We start from the raw sequence: 14499 nt of genomic DNA, 5'->3' as shown, positions 1-14499 counted from the left end.
ACGCTGATTCATTATTGTAGAATAATCGACAAAATCAAACGGTTTACTTATGGTCTTCATTACGGCTCTGCAGTTTCATCTAAACACTATCAGCTAAGACGCCATGCCAACTACTCTTTGGACGTCACTGTATTGCGTACCAATGCGGTCATGTGATGGCGGAGTTTACACTATAAAATGTTTTCTTCTTGAAAAGTTTGGGGTAGGAAAGCGTCCCTTGAAAGCTGAGCGGCCGAACCTGTGACGAACGAGCACGTTTTCTCTATTCAGAGTGACTGCTGCATGTATAACGTGTTGTTTTAGTGTGTGTGTGTGTGTGTGTGTGTGTGTGTGTGTGTGTGTGTGTATATATATATATATATATATATATATATATATATATATATATATATATATATATATATAGCAATACGTAACTGATTGTAAAAATGTACACGGAGTGGCAGCATTGGTAACCATACAACAATGTTTCTTAGATCAATGTGTGTCAACAGAGTGTTTGAAATTGCTCATTGTGTGTGTGCAGACACATTTGTTTGCTTCAGTGTTCTCAATGGCATGGTGCAGGGTGTTGAAAGTGGGTTACAAGTACCACTGTATGCTCAGTTTCAAACAATCAGTTCCAGGGTGGCGTGTGTCTTTGTCAGGTTATAATTATCTTTTGTTTTTAAATATTATAGTATAAAATCTTTCCAGGTCTTAATATATATTATATATATATTATATATATATATATATATATATATAGATATATAATATATATATATATATATATATATATATATATATATATAGATAGATAGATAGATAGATAGATAGATAGATAGATATACACACACACACACACACACACAAAAACACAATGCAACACTCAATGCCATTGCACATAAACTACATCTTTATTATTATTTTTTAATTCATGACTTGTATTCTGATGGAATGGGAGTAGGTATAGATAAATAAAGTGCTGCAGTACATTCAGAGGCTTTTATTTTGTCAAGAAGCTACATATACCTCTCCTTTGTTTGTTTTCCTGTTTAGGAGGAGCGACCAAGCTGAGGATCCATACTTCACAAATTCCCATTCTATTTCCTTCTATCATGGGTTCTGATGTGTGTGCATTGAACTGTACGTCTTGTGAACTATATTTGGTGGTTAATGCGCTTCAATTTAAGGAAGCTTTTATTTGTAAGAAGTTTGCTGAGCTAGACAAACAAACAGAGATTCTCAGAAGCATAAATAAACATGAGCAGTTTATTGATACTAGTTTTAACAAAATCAACACCACCTGGCTAGTTTTGGGTACTGAGGGTCAAGCTGACAGTCTCTGATTTGAACTTTTTAAAAGTGCCTGCTCCATGCAACAGCTCAGTAAAACAGCATGGTAGCAGAAGCGTATGTATACAGGGACACAAGATGGTAAATTCAGGCGAAAGACACAAAGTGAGTGAGGAAGGTAGGAGGAGGAGGAGGAGGAAGATACCAAGTAGTCAAAATACAGAGGAGATTAAACTATCAAACAGATTCCAAGCACTGAGCAACGCTGACAATGTGTTCTATGGAAACGGGTGAGGTTCTGTTGGTAGGTGATTCAATTATAAGTCATGTTATCAGTGATTTTATCCATAAAGACCCTATGAGCAAAACTGTTTCCTGCCTCCCTGGAGCAAAAATTAAGGATGTCAAAGCAAATGAGCAAATTGTCAAATAATTGGAAAAAAGAGTTTGTTGTCATTGTACACGTTGGTACAATTGATGCAAGAACTAGAACATCAGAGGTTCTAAAAGAGGACTTCAGATCATTAACAAAACAACTGAAAAAGTTAGGCTGCAGAATCCTTTTGTCAGGTCTATTATCTGTTATTGGTGGTGCGGATGAAATATTCAGCAGAATTAGGGCCTCAAATACTTGGCTGGCTGACTGGTGTGTGCAAGACTGTTTGGGTTTCATTAATAACTGAGGCTGCTTTTTGAGAAGAAATAGAACAGTGGACTTTACCTTAACAGATCAGGGGCAAACAGACTAGCTGCTAATATTGAAAACAACCTTGCAAAGTATTTAAAGTAGATACTGGGGTGGGGGGAATCTAAAGATATATCTACAATTGAGGTTAAAGTAAATAGTCATCACTGCCACCCATTGAGAAATCACAGAGGCTTATGTTACAGTAATCTTATTCAAATGACATTATCCCCGCTCAATCACTTGCACTGGAATGGACCGATGTATATCTGGTCTTAATTCATATCAGGTCTCTGTCTAATAAGGCTTCGTTAATTAGTGAATTTGTTCAGGATTACAGCATTGATATTCTCTCATGAGTTGAAACTTGGATCGAATGACAGTGTTTCCCTGAGTGAGGCTTCCCCAGCGCTTTTTTCCAGACAGCTCGCTCTACTGGTGTGGAGGTGGACTTGCTGCTGTTTTTCACAGTGAATAGAATTAAACAGGTTATTGTCACAGGTTATTCATCTTCTGAAGTGTTAACAGCAACTTTAAATAGCACATTACCTGTTAAAATTGTAATTATCTATCCACCACCGGTCAAACCCGCTATTTTTTCCCAAATTTAGTGACCTGCTATCCTCATTGACAGTCCATTGTGACAGGATTCTCTTAGTGAGTGATTTTAACCTTCATGTGGACATAGAATTTGATTCTACTTCCTTGGAATTCTTGAGGCTATTGGACTCCTTAGATTATATCCTGCATGTAAAAGGTCCTACACACAATCGTGATCATACTCTTGACCTGGTCATTTTCCGTGGTTAGCTGTTAAAAATGTAATAGATCTCACTATTTCTGACCATCTTGCTATTGTTTTTGAGGTTAGTTTGCCAGTATCTACCAAAACCATGAATGTACATTTAAAACCCAGGAAAGTATTTCCTTAACTGCTGTGAAGTTTTCTGATGTCTTGAGTTACCACTCCGTGTTCTCATCAGCAGATGAGCTGGTTAATGCCTACAACACCTCCTTGACTTGTATCTTAGATACTGTAGAGCCAGTTAAAACTCAGAGAGTGTCTTTTAAAAAAAAAAAGCTCACCGTGATTTAATGATGCTTCTTGTAAACTGAAATAGAAATTAGAACGGAGATGGCAGAAATTGAAACGGCATGTTCATTACATCATTTGGAAGGACCACCTGGTTAAATATTGGAAGGCTCTGGCTTTGGCCAGATTATCATGTTATTCTAATTTAATTGAAACAAATAAAAATAGCTAAATTAATCATTCCCCTAATAATCACATCTTTGATATAGACTCTTCTTTTAGCTGCAATGACTTCTTAAACTATTAAAAAAAAAAAAAAAAATAGAAATTAGAAACCAGATTCCACAAATACCTTCTGTTAAGAGGATTGAAGTACAATATTACCAACTAGAGGTGTTGAGGCTACTATGTTTTTTTTTTTTAATTACCCTACAAGAGCTGACAACGCTGGTCCAGCACATTATCATGGAGTGAATTTCCACTGCTATATGGATGAGACCTAGCTGTGCTTGTCTTTAAAGCCAGGAAATACTTCTGATGGGGTATTATTTGCTGCTTGCCTTGCAGATTTCAAGTGCTGGATGTCTCAGATTTGTTTAATGTTGAATTCGGATAAAACAGAGGTTATGCTTGAGGGCACTCAGAATCAGCTAAGTAACGTGGGATTGCAGGAATGTGACCCGAGCAGTCTCTCATCAAAACTTAAACTCTCAGATCAGAGGATGCAGGGCTGCTGGTTATTCTTAGGGTCAATAAAACTAACACGGGAGGGCAGGCTTTTTCTTTTAGAGCACCTAAACGATGGAATGCTCTGCCTTTGTTCATCAGGGAAGTTGGCGCAGTCAGTGTTTAAGTTAAGACTGAAAATACATTTTTATTAACGTCACAGGGTTTAATGTAACTTGCTACTCTAAACTCTTTAAACTTTAACTGTTATTTGAATATGTTTTTATTTGTGGGAGATAGTATGTTTAGAAAGGATTTTTATTCAAATGTATTGTTTTTTGTTATGTACTGTCAGTGCTTTGTGATACTTTGGTATGAAAAGTACTATATAAATGTAACACATATAAACAGATATAGGTTTAAAAAAAAAAAAAAAAAAAAAAAAAAGCTGCAGTACATTCAGAGGTATTTATTTTGTCAAGAGGCTACATCTTCTCCTATCACACAAGAGTAAAGTGTTTGGTATTGCAATGTGGGACAAAATGTATTTCTAACATGTTTCTGTATTGATCCAACAGCATCATAAACAGCAGGCTATCAAGAATGCATAGGGGAATATGTGCAGTATTAAGTTTTTAAATGCAATTCTCTAATCCAACAAAAAAGTGTATTACCAGCATTATCCTTAGAAGATAACTTTATTGCCATGTAAAAAAAAAATATATAAGAAAAAAAAAACACGAGATAGGGTTATTACAATATTTCTAAATATAGTGTGGAACAATTTAGACAAGTAAGACAATATTTTATAAATCAAGTGAAATAACCTTTCACAACATAATGTATATTTCAGCTGCAATTACTAGAGAAGTAAAATACGACACAGCAGAGTCAGATGTAACAGAGAGCTTTCCTAGGCGGACGCTCATTCAGCTAGGAGGCAGTTTATTCCTGACCCCGCTGATGATGAATGTGGATCAGGATATACTTTGGAGTGCTACCGAAACAGAATGACGGTTAAAAGGTTGTTCTGCCTACAGCAATACAAGTTCTTTAGCCTTGAAAAATGGAGTAGAATTACAAGTATAATGGGAGAGGGATGTTGGGGAGGAGCAATCAGTGCATAAATGAATTCATGCCTTTCTCTTTATAGAACATTTGCATTCCCCCCCAGAAGAACCCAATGGGAAATCTAGTCTGATTGATGGGCATTTATAAAGCAGAATATTTGGTGTGATCGGGTTATTTCATTAGTTCAGCTCTGGAGATGTTTTCATGGTTTAAGGTGTCATGCAGCTAGAAAAAGTAACAAAAAAACAGGTTTCAAAGTAACAAGTGCATGGATGGTTACATATTCTAGGTTTATTGAACCAAACATTTCCAAAAAAATATAACATAAAAATTGTACATGATGCTTATTAAATACTAGGTCACATGTTTGTAGTCTGTCCTGTTAAAAAGTGCATTCAAATGCATAGCACTACATCACTCCCACTTTTCAAAAACGGGGCTGGGAAACAAAGCCAACAAAGTGGGGTTACAGTTAACATGTTGCAACATTCATACACACACACACACACACACACACACACACACACTACTGGGAAAAAATGATCAGCCAGATTATTCTCCTAGGAAAATGTGAAATGTATAATCAAATGTTCAACCAATAAAAGTCATATTGGGTTCAAGCTGTACATGTTTTGACTTTCTAAGCAGACAGAGGATCAAACATAGTGAGAACTCCTGTGCCGTGGATTCAGTCAATGTATTGTGCCAGCCAGCGGAAGCCCTCGCCATAGCCCTGTCTCTTCAGCACACTGCACATGAACACTTCTAGTGGTCTTGTATTGAGCTCCTTCAGGGGGACATTGCCCTGCAAATAAAGACACACAGTCAAACTGGCTCCAACAAAGACCTCCCTTAAGCTACTCCAAATCTATTCTCTTGATTTTTAAAGGGAAACAAGAATTTCATGTGACAAACTGAAAGACAGTCTTGTCAAAAGGCTGTCGGCAGGGTTGAGAGTAAACAGCATGGCAGAATGCTACAGACGAGCGTTTGGTTCAATAGACACTGAAATAAAGAGCGCTTGCCTTGCCCGTTGTCTGTCCGTATAATCCAAACAGCTCTCGTAGCTTCTCTTCGCTGATGGCTTCGGGTCTGTCAATCTTGTTCCCAAGGACCAGGATAGGCACGTTTCCAACAGTCTCATCTGTTACAAGTGCCTGGACAGAAAGCAGAGTGTGTGAATGATGGTTACACAGTGTAACGTGAAAGCGGAGTGTGTGGATGATGGTTACACAGTGTAACGTGAAAGCAGAGTGTGTGGATGATGGTTACACAGTGTAATGTGAAAGCAGAGTGTGTGGATGATGGTTACACAGTGTAACGTGAAAGCGGAGTGTGTGGATGATGGTTACACAGTGTGTGGATGATGGTTACAAGTGTGAAAGCGGAGTGTGTGGATGATGGTTACACAGTGTAACGTGAAAGCAGAGTGTGTGGATGATGGTTACACAGTGTAATGTGAAAGCAGAGTGTGTGGATGATGGTTACACAGTGTAATGTGAAAGCAGAGTGTGTGGATGATGGTTACATAAGAACATAAGAAAGTTTACAAACGAGAGGAGGCCATTCGGCCCATCTTGCTCGTTTGGTTGTTAGTAGCGTATTGATCCCAGAATCTCATCAAGCAGCTCCTTGAAGGATCCCAGGGTGTCAGCTTCAACAACATTACTGGGGAGTTGATTCCAGACCCTCACAATTCTCTGAGTAAAAAAGTGCCTCCTATTTTCTGTTCTGAATGCCCCTTTGTCTAATCTCCATTTGTGACCCCTGGTCCTTGTTTCTTTTTTCAGGCTGAAAAAGTCCCTTGGGTCGACACTGTCAATACCTTTTAGAATTCTGAATGCTTGAATTAGGTCGCCACGTAGTCTTCTTTGTTCAAGATTGAACAGATTCAATTCTTTTAGCTTGTCTGCATATGACATGCCTTTTAAGCCCGGAATAATTCTGGTCGCTCTTCTTTGCACTCTTTCTAGAGCAGCAATATCTTTTTTATAGCGAGGTGACCAGAACTGCACACAATATTCAAGATGAGGTCTTACTAGTGCATTGTACAGTTTTAACATTTGTTCCCTTGATTTAAATTCAACCCTTTTCACAATGTATCCAAGCATCTTGTTAGCCTTTTTTATAGCTTCCCCACATTGCCTAGATGAAGACATTTCTGAGTCAACAAAAACTCCTAGGTCTTTTTCATAGATTCCTTCTCCAATTTCAGTATCTCCCATATGATATTTATAATGTACCTTTTTATTTCCTGCGTGCAGTACCTTACACTTTTCTCTATTAAATGTCATTTGCCATGTGTCTGCCCAGTTCTGAATCTTGTCTAGATCATTTTGAATGACCTTTGCTGCTACAACAGTGTTTGCCACTCCTCCTACTTTTGTGTCGTCTGCAAATTTAACAAGTTTGCTTACTATACCAGAATCTAAATCATTAAATGTAGATTAGGAATAGCAGAGGACCTAATACTGATCACAGTGTAATGTGAAAGCAGAGCGTGCGAATGATGGTTACACAGTGCAATGTGAAAGCAGAGTGTGTAGATCATGGTTACACAGTGTAATGTGAAAGCAGAGTGTGTGGATGATGGTTACACAGTGTAATGTGAAAGCAGAGTGTGTGAATGATGGTTACACAGTAGCAATGTGAAAGCAGAGTGTGTGAATAATGATTACACAGTAGCAATGTGAAAGCAGAGTGTGTGAATGATGATTACACAGTGTAATGTGAAAGCAGAGTGTGTGAATGATGGTTACACAGTAGCAATGTGAAAGCAGAGTGTGTGAATAATGATTACACAGTAGCAATGTGAAAGCAGAGTGTGTGGATGATGGTTACACAGTGTAATGTGAAAGCAGAGTGTGTGAATGATGGTTACACAGTAGCAATGTGAAAGCAGAGTGTGTGAATGATGATTACACAGTGTAATGTGAAAGCAGTGTGTGTGAATGATGATTACACAGTGTAATGTGAAAGCAGAGTGTGTGAATGATGGTTACACAGTAGCAATGTGAAAGCAGAGTGTGTGAATAATGATTACACAGTAGCAATGTGAAAGCAGAGTGTGTGAATGATGGTTACACAGTGTAATGTGAAAGCAGAGTGTGTGAATGATGGTTACACAGTGTAATGTGAAAGCAGAGTGTGTGAATGATGGTTACACAGTAGCAATGTGAAAGCAGAGTGTGTGAATGATGATTACACAGTGTAATGTGAAAGCAGAGTGTGTGAATGATGATTACACAGTGTAATGTGAAAGCAGTGTGTGTGAATGATGGTTACACAGTGTAATGTGAAAGCAGAGTGTGTGAATGATGGTTACACAGTAGCAATGTGAAAGCAGAGTGTGTGAATGATGATTACACAGTGTAATGTGAAAGCAGTGTGTGTGAATGATGGTTACACAGTGTAATGTGAAAGCAGTGTGTGTGAATGATGGTTACACAGTGTAATGTGAAAGCAGAGTGTGTGAATGATGGTTACACAGTAGCAATGTGAAAGCAGAGTGTGTGAATGATGATTACACAGTAGCAATGTGAAAGCAGTGTGTGTGAATGATGGTTACACAGTGTAATGTGAAAGCAGAGTGTGTGAATGATGGTTACACAGTAGCAATGTGAAAGCAGAGTGTGTGAATGATGATTACACAGTGTAATGTGAAAGCAGAGTGTGTGAATGATGGTTACACAGTAGCAATGTGAAAGCAGAGTGTGTGAATAATGATTACACAGTAGCAATGTGAAAGCAGAGTGTGTGAATGATGGTTACACAGTGTAATGTGAAAGCAGAGTGTGTGAATGATGATTACACAGTGTAATGTGAAAGCAGAGTGTGTGGATGATGGTTACACAGTAGCAATGTGAAAGCAGAGTGTGTGAATGATGATTACACAGTGTAATGTGAAAGCAGAGTGTGTGAATGATGATTACACAGTGTAATGTGAAAGCAGTGTGTGTGAATGATGGTTACACAGTGTAATGTGAAAGCAGAGTGTGTGAATGATGGTTACACAGTAGCAATGTGAAAGCAGAGTGTGTGAATGATGATTACACAGTGTAATGTGAAAGCAGTGTGTGTGGATGATGGTTACACAGTGTAATGTGAAAGCAGTGTGTGTGAATGATGGTTACACAGTGTAATGTGAAAGCAGTGTGTGTGAATGATGGTTACACAGTGTAATGTGAAAGTAGAGTATGTGAATGATGGTTACGCAGTAGCAATGTGGTGGTGCAGGCATTTTGAGAAGTTCCTTTTCTGTGCTGAATTGCATGGAAAGACTCACGTCAAGTTCTGTTTTGGACTCAGCCAGTCTGGGTAAGTCTGCGCAGTCCACTAGGAAGACAATACCGTTAATGGCAGGGAGGTAGTTTTTCCAAACTCTACGAGCTAAAGTGGGGAAAAGAATGAAGTCATATATAAGAATGTGACTTGCAGGAAAGCGTACAAGCAATCTTCATTAATGTGAAACACACCAAGATTACTGTACAATATACAGTAGATTCAATGGCACAGCTACTAAGTTTAACAAACCTACATGACATTTAGTCTTTTAGACAAAGCAAGCTACCAGCCCCTGGAGGACAATGTTGGACCCAAGTTTGCATTTCTTACATCCCCAATAAAGGTGGGTTGATTTTGCACCTGCCCAGTTTAGGACTGTCAGAAAGCTTTATGTTGTTCTCTTTTCTATTTGTATTCATGGGCAGGTCTCTCCAATGGTTAGATGTTTTCTAAAGCTTGCATTAGTAGTACCTTGAGCGTGGCCACCCAGATCAAAGGTGGTGAACGTCATGCCAGCAATCGTCAGCTCTTCAGAGGCTGGAGGGCAGAACAAAATAGAAAAATCAGCAAGAAAACCATGACAAGCAGCTCCGAGATCACACTAAACTGTGAAATAATAAGAAACGGACTGAGATTATCCAACACAAACGTTAAGTTAAAACAGAACACGTCACTGTCTGAGTGCAAGAACATTAGAACAATTACACAGCACTTCACACTCACAGTGTTTACCAATTCCAAACACATGGCACACTTACTTGGATGTAAAGTTGGCACATGCTGACCCAATCTGTCATCTTTAAGCATATGCAATAACGTTGTTTTACCAGCATTGTCCAATCCAAGAAATACTAATTTGCCTGACTTCTTGTACAGTCCTGAAATGTAACAAGGTATCATGGTTAAAATTCTGGAACAGTAAAAATAAAATAAAAAAGAACTAGACATGTGGACTCCAGTAAGCGGGTCTATACTATCCTCTGAATATACCCCTAGACCTGTGGACTCCAGTAAACAGGGTCTACATTATCCTCTGAATATACCCCTAGACCTGTGGACTCTAGTAAGCGGGTGTATTAACAGTAGACAAACCTGTCAAATCTGGGATCAAGTTTTTGCTGGCAGCGGACCCTACCCCTACCTGTGCAAAGATGAAACTCGCCCAGTTGGTCAGAGACTGGGTGACAATGTGGTACTTAGGCTGATGTAACCATGCTTGGGAAAAGGGATGTTACCAATTACATTTTTTTCATTTCACTGTAATTAGCAAAACAGTTGAAGAAAAAAATTAATAAAAAAAACAGCCTGGTTGGAACAGTTAAAGCGAGAAGCAAGTTTCCACCATCTGCGCAAAACATAGTACTCCATGAAAGCAATCAGTGGTGTCCAGTTGCTGTATTTTACAATGTACTGGACATGGCAGCCATCAATTACTTTGTTTTGTACAATGAATTTTCTTTTTTTATAAATAATTATTTAGATTTTACAATTGTGTATGTAGGCCTACGTATAACCAGTTTACAGCTGCTTACACAACATTTTCTTTTTAAATGTTTTTTATTAGTTTTCATTTTTTGAAGTCATGCACAGTAAGCTAATGAGGAAAAGAAAAGCCTTGTTATTTTTGTAAATAATTACTTTGTTTTTACAATTTTGTATGTACATATATCAGTTTATACCTGTGTACAAAATATCTTTTGAAATTATTTTATTAGTTTTTCATTTTTTTTTGTATTACATGCACCAATATAGAAAATAAAGCCTTATGTTTATTTTTTTAATTTAGATACTGTGCTTCTGTTATGCAAATGTTAGCTATTATGTTCAAAAATAAAACTTTTGAGTTGTATCTGATAGTTTGTTTCATTTTCATATTGAAGCTGTTTAAAATGTACTGTCAAAATGACTACCATTGGCGGTTCTAGGAAGTGGCATAAACCTGGCAGTTCTAGGGTTAAATGCCACTCTTGGGCTACATGTATTTGCTTTTATTTGTAATTATTTTTACAGAATGTCCTTGACTGCTTAAATGTGACTAGTGTTACAGGACGGAGTGAGTTATTCAGGCAGCTTTCAAATTAAAACACACCTCAATGTATGGTGGCTCTCTTCTTCTGGGTTATCTATAGTATGAAAACAAGACCAGCGGAGAACATCATGCTGTCAGTATAGTTGGCAGCTTATTCTCAGCAACCCCAGTCGTCTGGGAGCAAAGCCTATGAAATCAATGGCATTCCAGGACACTGCCAGCTTACTGCCTTACACAAGACAGGCAGATGGAGAACCAACACTTTCAAATGACAGGTGCAACCCAGAGAACTGGAGATTCATTTGCTCCAGGACAGTGGTTAACACTGCGTTCCACTGGGTACCATCAAAATAACTACCACCACATCTACAGCAAAATAAAAACAGTGCATCAGGCTTCACTAAGCACTAGCCCACTGTACCTCATTTACATTTACAGAGATCTCTTACCAAGAAACTGCAGTACACTACTGAAACCACTGTAAATCCAATCAAATATGAAGGACATATCCGGATATTGAAAAGCCTGGAAAGAAAAGAAATGGAAAGTGTGATGAATAGAGTTTGTGACCCGGTAGGAACAGGACTCCAGAGAGCCCGGAGAACTAGCACCTTGGGCTGCTCTGGATTCTCCCCTCAGTTATGAACAAGTACATTTTATTCATTACTAGAAGCTCCGATTGCTGATGAGGTATTTTAATGGCAGTCAGGGGATGTCAAAAGACTGGTATTGTAGATTACTGAGGTTCTGCAACAAAACCAAACCATGTTGTATTACTAGTTATAGAAATGCTGCTGTGACAAGAGGACAGATAATTGTACAAAGAAATAACTCCTTCAGACACAGGAGGACATTTTAACATCAACATGCAATACAAATGGCAAATCTGTGCATGAAAATATTTTGTCATTGTGCTTGTCTCCTCATTCACAGAATACAGTTCCAACATTTACAAGGGTGTCAAAACAAACAGTATTACTTTACCTCAGCTGCTGTACCATGCATTTGTATTGTACTCTCCATTTTTCAACAGTGTGCGTTGTTTGATTTTTTGTTTTTACTCACATATGCATTAAACAAGATGTAAATATTTCTCAAGTGTTACTCAAGAGTGTTGAGCAGGAGCCACGCTCAAGGAGCAAGGTGTATCTCAATCATGCTCTCCTCTGCAACCTTGCTGCTTTTCAATTATTCCACATATTGCACCGAAACACACCAAATGGGATCGAACAAAGACACAGCAAGGGGTCCTGCAAATGTTACAACACAAACACACAACGGGTCCTGCAAATGTTACAACACAAACACACAACGGGTCCTGCAAATGTTACAACACAAACACACAACGGGTCCTGCAAATGTTACAACACAAACACACAACAATGGGTCCTGGAAAAGTTAGAACACAATCATTATGTATAGCAGAGGAATGGAACTCCTAATGATAAAATAGATCCATTAAAATGGCCTTGCTCTGAAATCCACTTGTCCCTGATTGAATCAAGAGTCTAATTTAAGAGGCATTTGGAGAGGAGGACTATAACAACTTCACTAAACCCCAGCCTTATAACTAAATCAAGAGAAAAAAAGCCATTAAATACCTTATAGTCCTCCTCTCCCAATGCCTCTAAAATTAGACTATAGATTCAATCAGGGCAAGTGGATTTCAGGGCAATCCCATCTTAATGGATCTATTTTATCATTAGAAGGAGTTCCATTCCTCTGCTGCACATCAAAACTCTCTAATGAGAGGTGCAGCTTTTTAAAGGAAGCTCCAAAAGGCATGGCAGCTCTGAATTCAGAGAGGATGTTGTAACCAAACCTCACAGGCTGACCTATAGTTCCAGTTACACAACAGTACTACTTGTTAGGCATACTGAAAGCAAAGGTCAAGAACATGCAAATACAACACACGTCAGCAACTATATTTACGACTCCAACAAATGACTGGCTGGAAGATGAAATGAGTGAAGGATCCGATTCAGCAGCCAATACACAAGAGTTAATGCCATGACGTGGCTGGACAGTTGCACAGATTGAAGTAAATAACCAGATTCAGTATACTTCTACTGTAGTTAGTATCTGCCACTCGCATCCACTTAAAACAACTTCATAGAACAAACCACAGCATCTCCAAATCCCCCCTTTAACACCCTAACAAAGGATCGGTAGTCAGAATATTGTAACAGGTAGAGTTAAAAACAGACCTGCTCAATGCCTCGGACACACACGTATTTAACTAAGTGCAGCATCGCTAATACCAAACGTACAATAGTACCAGCTGGACCGGGGTCTATTCACAACTTTAATTAAAAGAAAAATAATGCTACTGCCAAATTATCGCTGCTATCGTTTAAAAAGGTTTAGAATATTAAATAATCTGGTACTAATGCTATCACTAGCAGAAGCAGCGGGCAGTGTCCAGCTGGGTTTGTAAACGAGTGGGTCAGCGCCGTCAATTTGCCAAGTCACCACCACTCAAAACAGAAGAAGAGTAGATGCAGGATAACCTCGCGGCTATCATGTTTCACATAGAGACACACGTACATGACAATACCCACGGGAGTTATTAACTGATTTAAAAATTACATCGTAAAGAAAACAGTGTTGTTTAGCAAACTAAACAGCAACAAACTCGCACACCTGATGCTGGGATGTGTTACCGTTGGTGTCTGTTAATGTTAAGCAAGACCTCGCACATATCCGGTTAAGCACAGTCTAACACCGCACACCCGAATCTACCACTGTAACCCTTACAATGCACCCCTCATCCTTAGAGAAGCGATTAGTCCTTCAAACCGCTTCATTACAGCTCGCATAGTAACTGTCAGCTCCATTCACTCATGAGACCAGTGCCGGGGGTACCTGTCTGTGTGAACAGCAATACTACTAGACAGGAAAACAAGCCGACCCACTCAATAAAGATACGCACCTACGACCCGAATATCAAAGATGAAAACGCTTCGTTGTAGTCAATGAAGTGAAATGTGTGCCTCCGTTCCTCCAGTGTGCCCGTCCCTCTCCCGTTACCGCTCTCTCTGTGTTTGGTTATAGAGCCACGACACACAGCAATGGCCGACCAGCTGCTCCCAGAGTGATAGAGCCACATCCGATCTGTGTTGCGCACTAAAGCTTCCACAATGAAACAACACACGCAAAGTGTTACTGCACGTTTGCGCGCTGTTGTTTGTGTATGGTGAACAGTGTGTGTTGTTCTTTTACGAGCAGTTGTTACATTTTCTCTGGAACTTTTCTAAATCTGACTATAGAGTTAATTTTAATAGCTCCTACGTAAACACACGTTTTGTGTTAAAAGCTCTGACAACACTGGCCGCTTTTCACTGTAGTATAAATCACATGCCATGTGAGGATTTGGGCCCACTAAAGCTAGTAACAAGCACGACAGCTCGCATTAAGGTTACTACCAGATATGGTGTTATATTCTAGTCATCA

At 38.9% G+C, this 14499-nt stretch overlaps 1 protein-coding gene across 2 annotated transcripts; it reads right to left on the bottom strand.

Annotated features, from left to right (window-relative positions):
- Window positions 1-5006: 5006 nt before the first annotated feature.
- Window positions 5007-14151, bottom strand: LOC121324664 (GTP-binding protein SAR1b). Of its 2 annotated transcripts, none has more exons than XM_041266772.1 (7): window positions 13979-14151; window positions 11496-11571; window positions 9776-9895; window positions 9489-9554; window positions 9019-9122; window positions 5759-5890; window positions 5007-5538 (listed from the first exon to the last, which is right to left on the bottom strand). In XM_041266772.1, the coding sequence occupies exons 2-7, from the start codon at window positions 11551-11553 to the stop codon at window positions 5422-5424; spliced, it is 597 nt and encodes a 198-aa protein (XP_041122706.1). In that variant the 5' UTR covers window positions 11554-11571; window positions 13979-14151; the 3' UTR covers window positions 5007-5421. The 2 variants fall into 2 exon arrangements, with proteins under 2 accessions (XP_041122706.1, XP_041122705.1); XM_041266771.1 differs by lacking the exon at window positions 13979-14151 and adding an exon at window positions 12031-12296.
- Window positions 14152-14499: the final 348 nt, after the last annotated feature.

The sequence above is a fragment of the Polyodon spathula genome, chromosome 12 (assembly GCF_017654505.1).
Source record: "Polyodon spathula isolate WHYD16114869_AA chromosome 12, ASM1765450v1, whole genome shotgun sequence".
Taxonomy (NCBI): domain Eukaryota; kingdom Metazoa; phylum Chordata; class Actinopteri; order Acipenseriformes; family Polyodontidae; genus Polyodon; species Polyodon spathula.
This window is presented reverse-complemented; position numbering and strand designations above follow the sequence as displayed.

Excerpts from the sequence above, each read along its gene's own strand:
- LOC121324664 (XM_041266771.1), bottom strand. The coding sequence starts at position 12,069 with ATGGAGAGTACAATACAAATGCATGGTACAGCAGCTGAG. Across the intron at positions 9,896-11,495 it reads TAGTGTACTGCAGTTTCTTG|GACTGTACAAGAAGTCAGGC; the intron begins GTAAGAGATCTC and ends GTTACATTTCAG. Across the intron at positions 9,123-9,488 it reads TCTGGGTGGCCACGCTCAAG|CTCGTAGAGTTTGGAAAAAC; the intron begins GTACTACTAATG and ends TCCCCACTTTAG.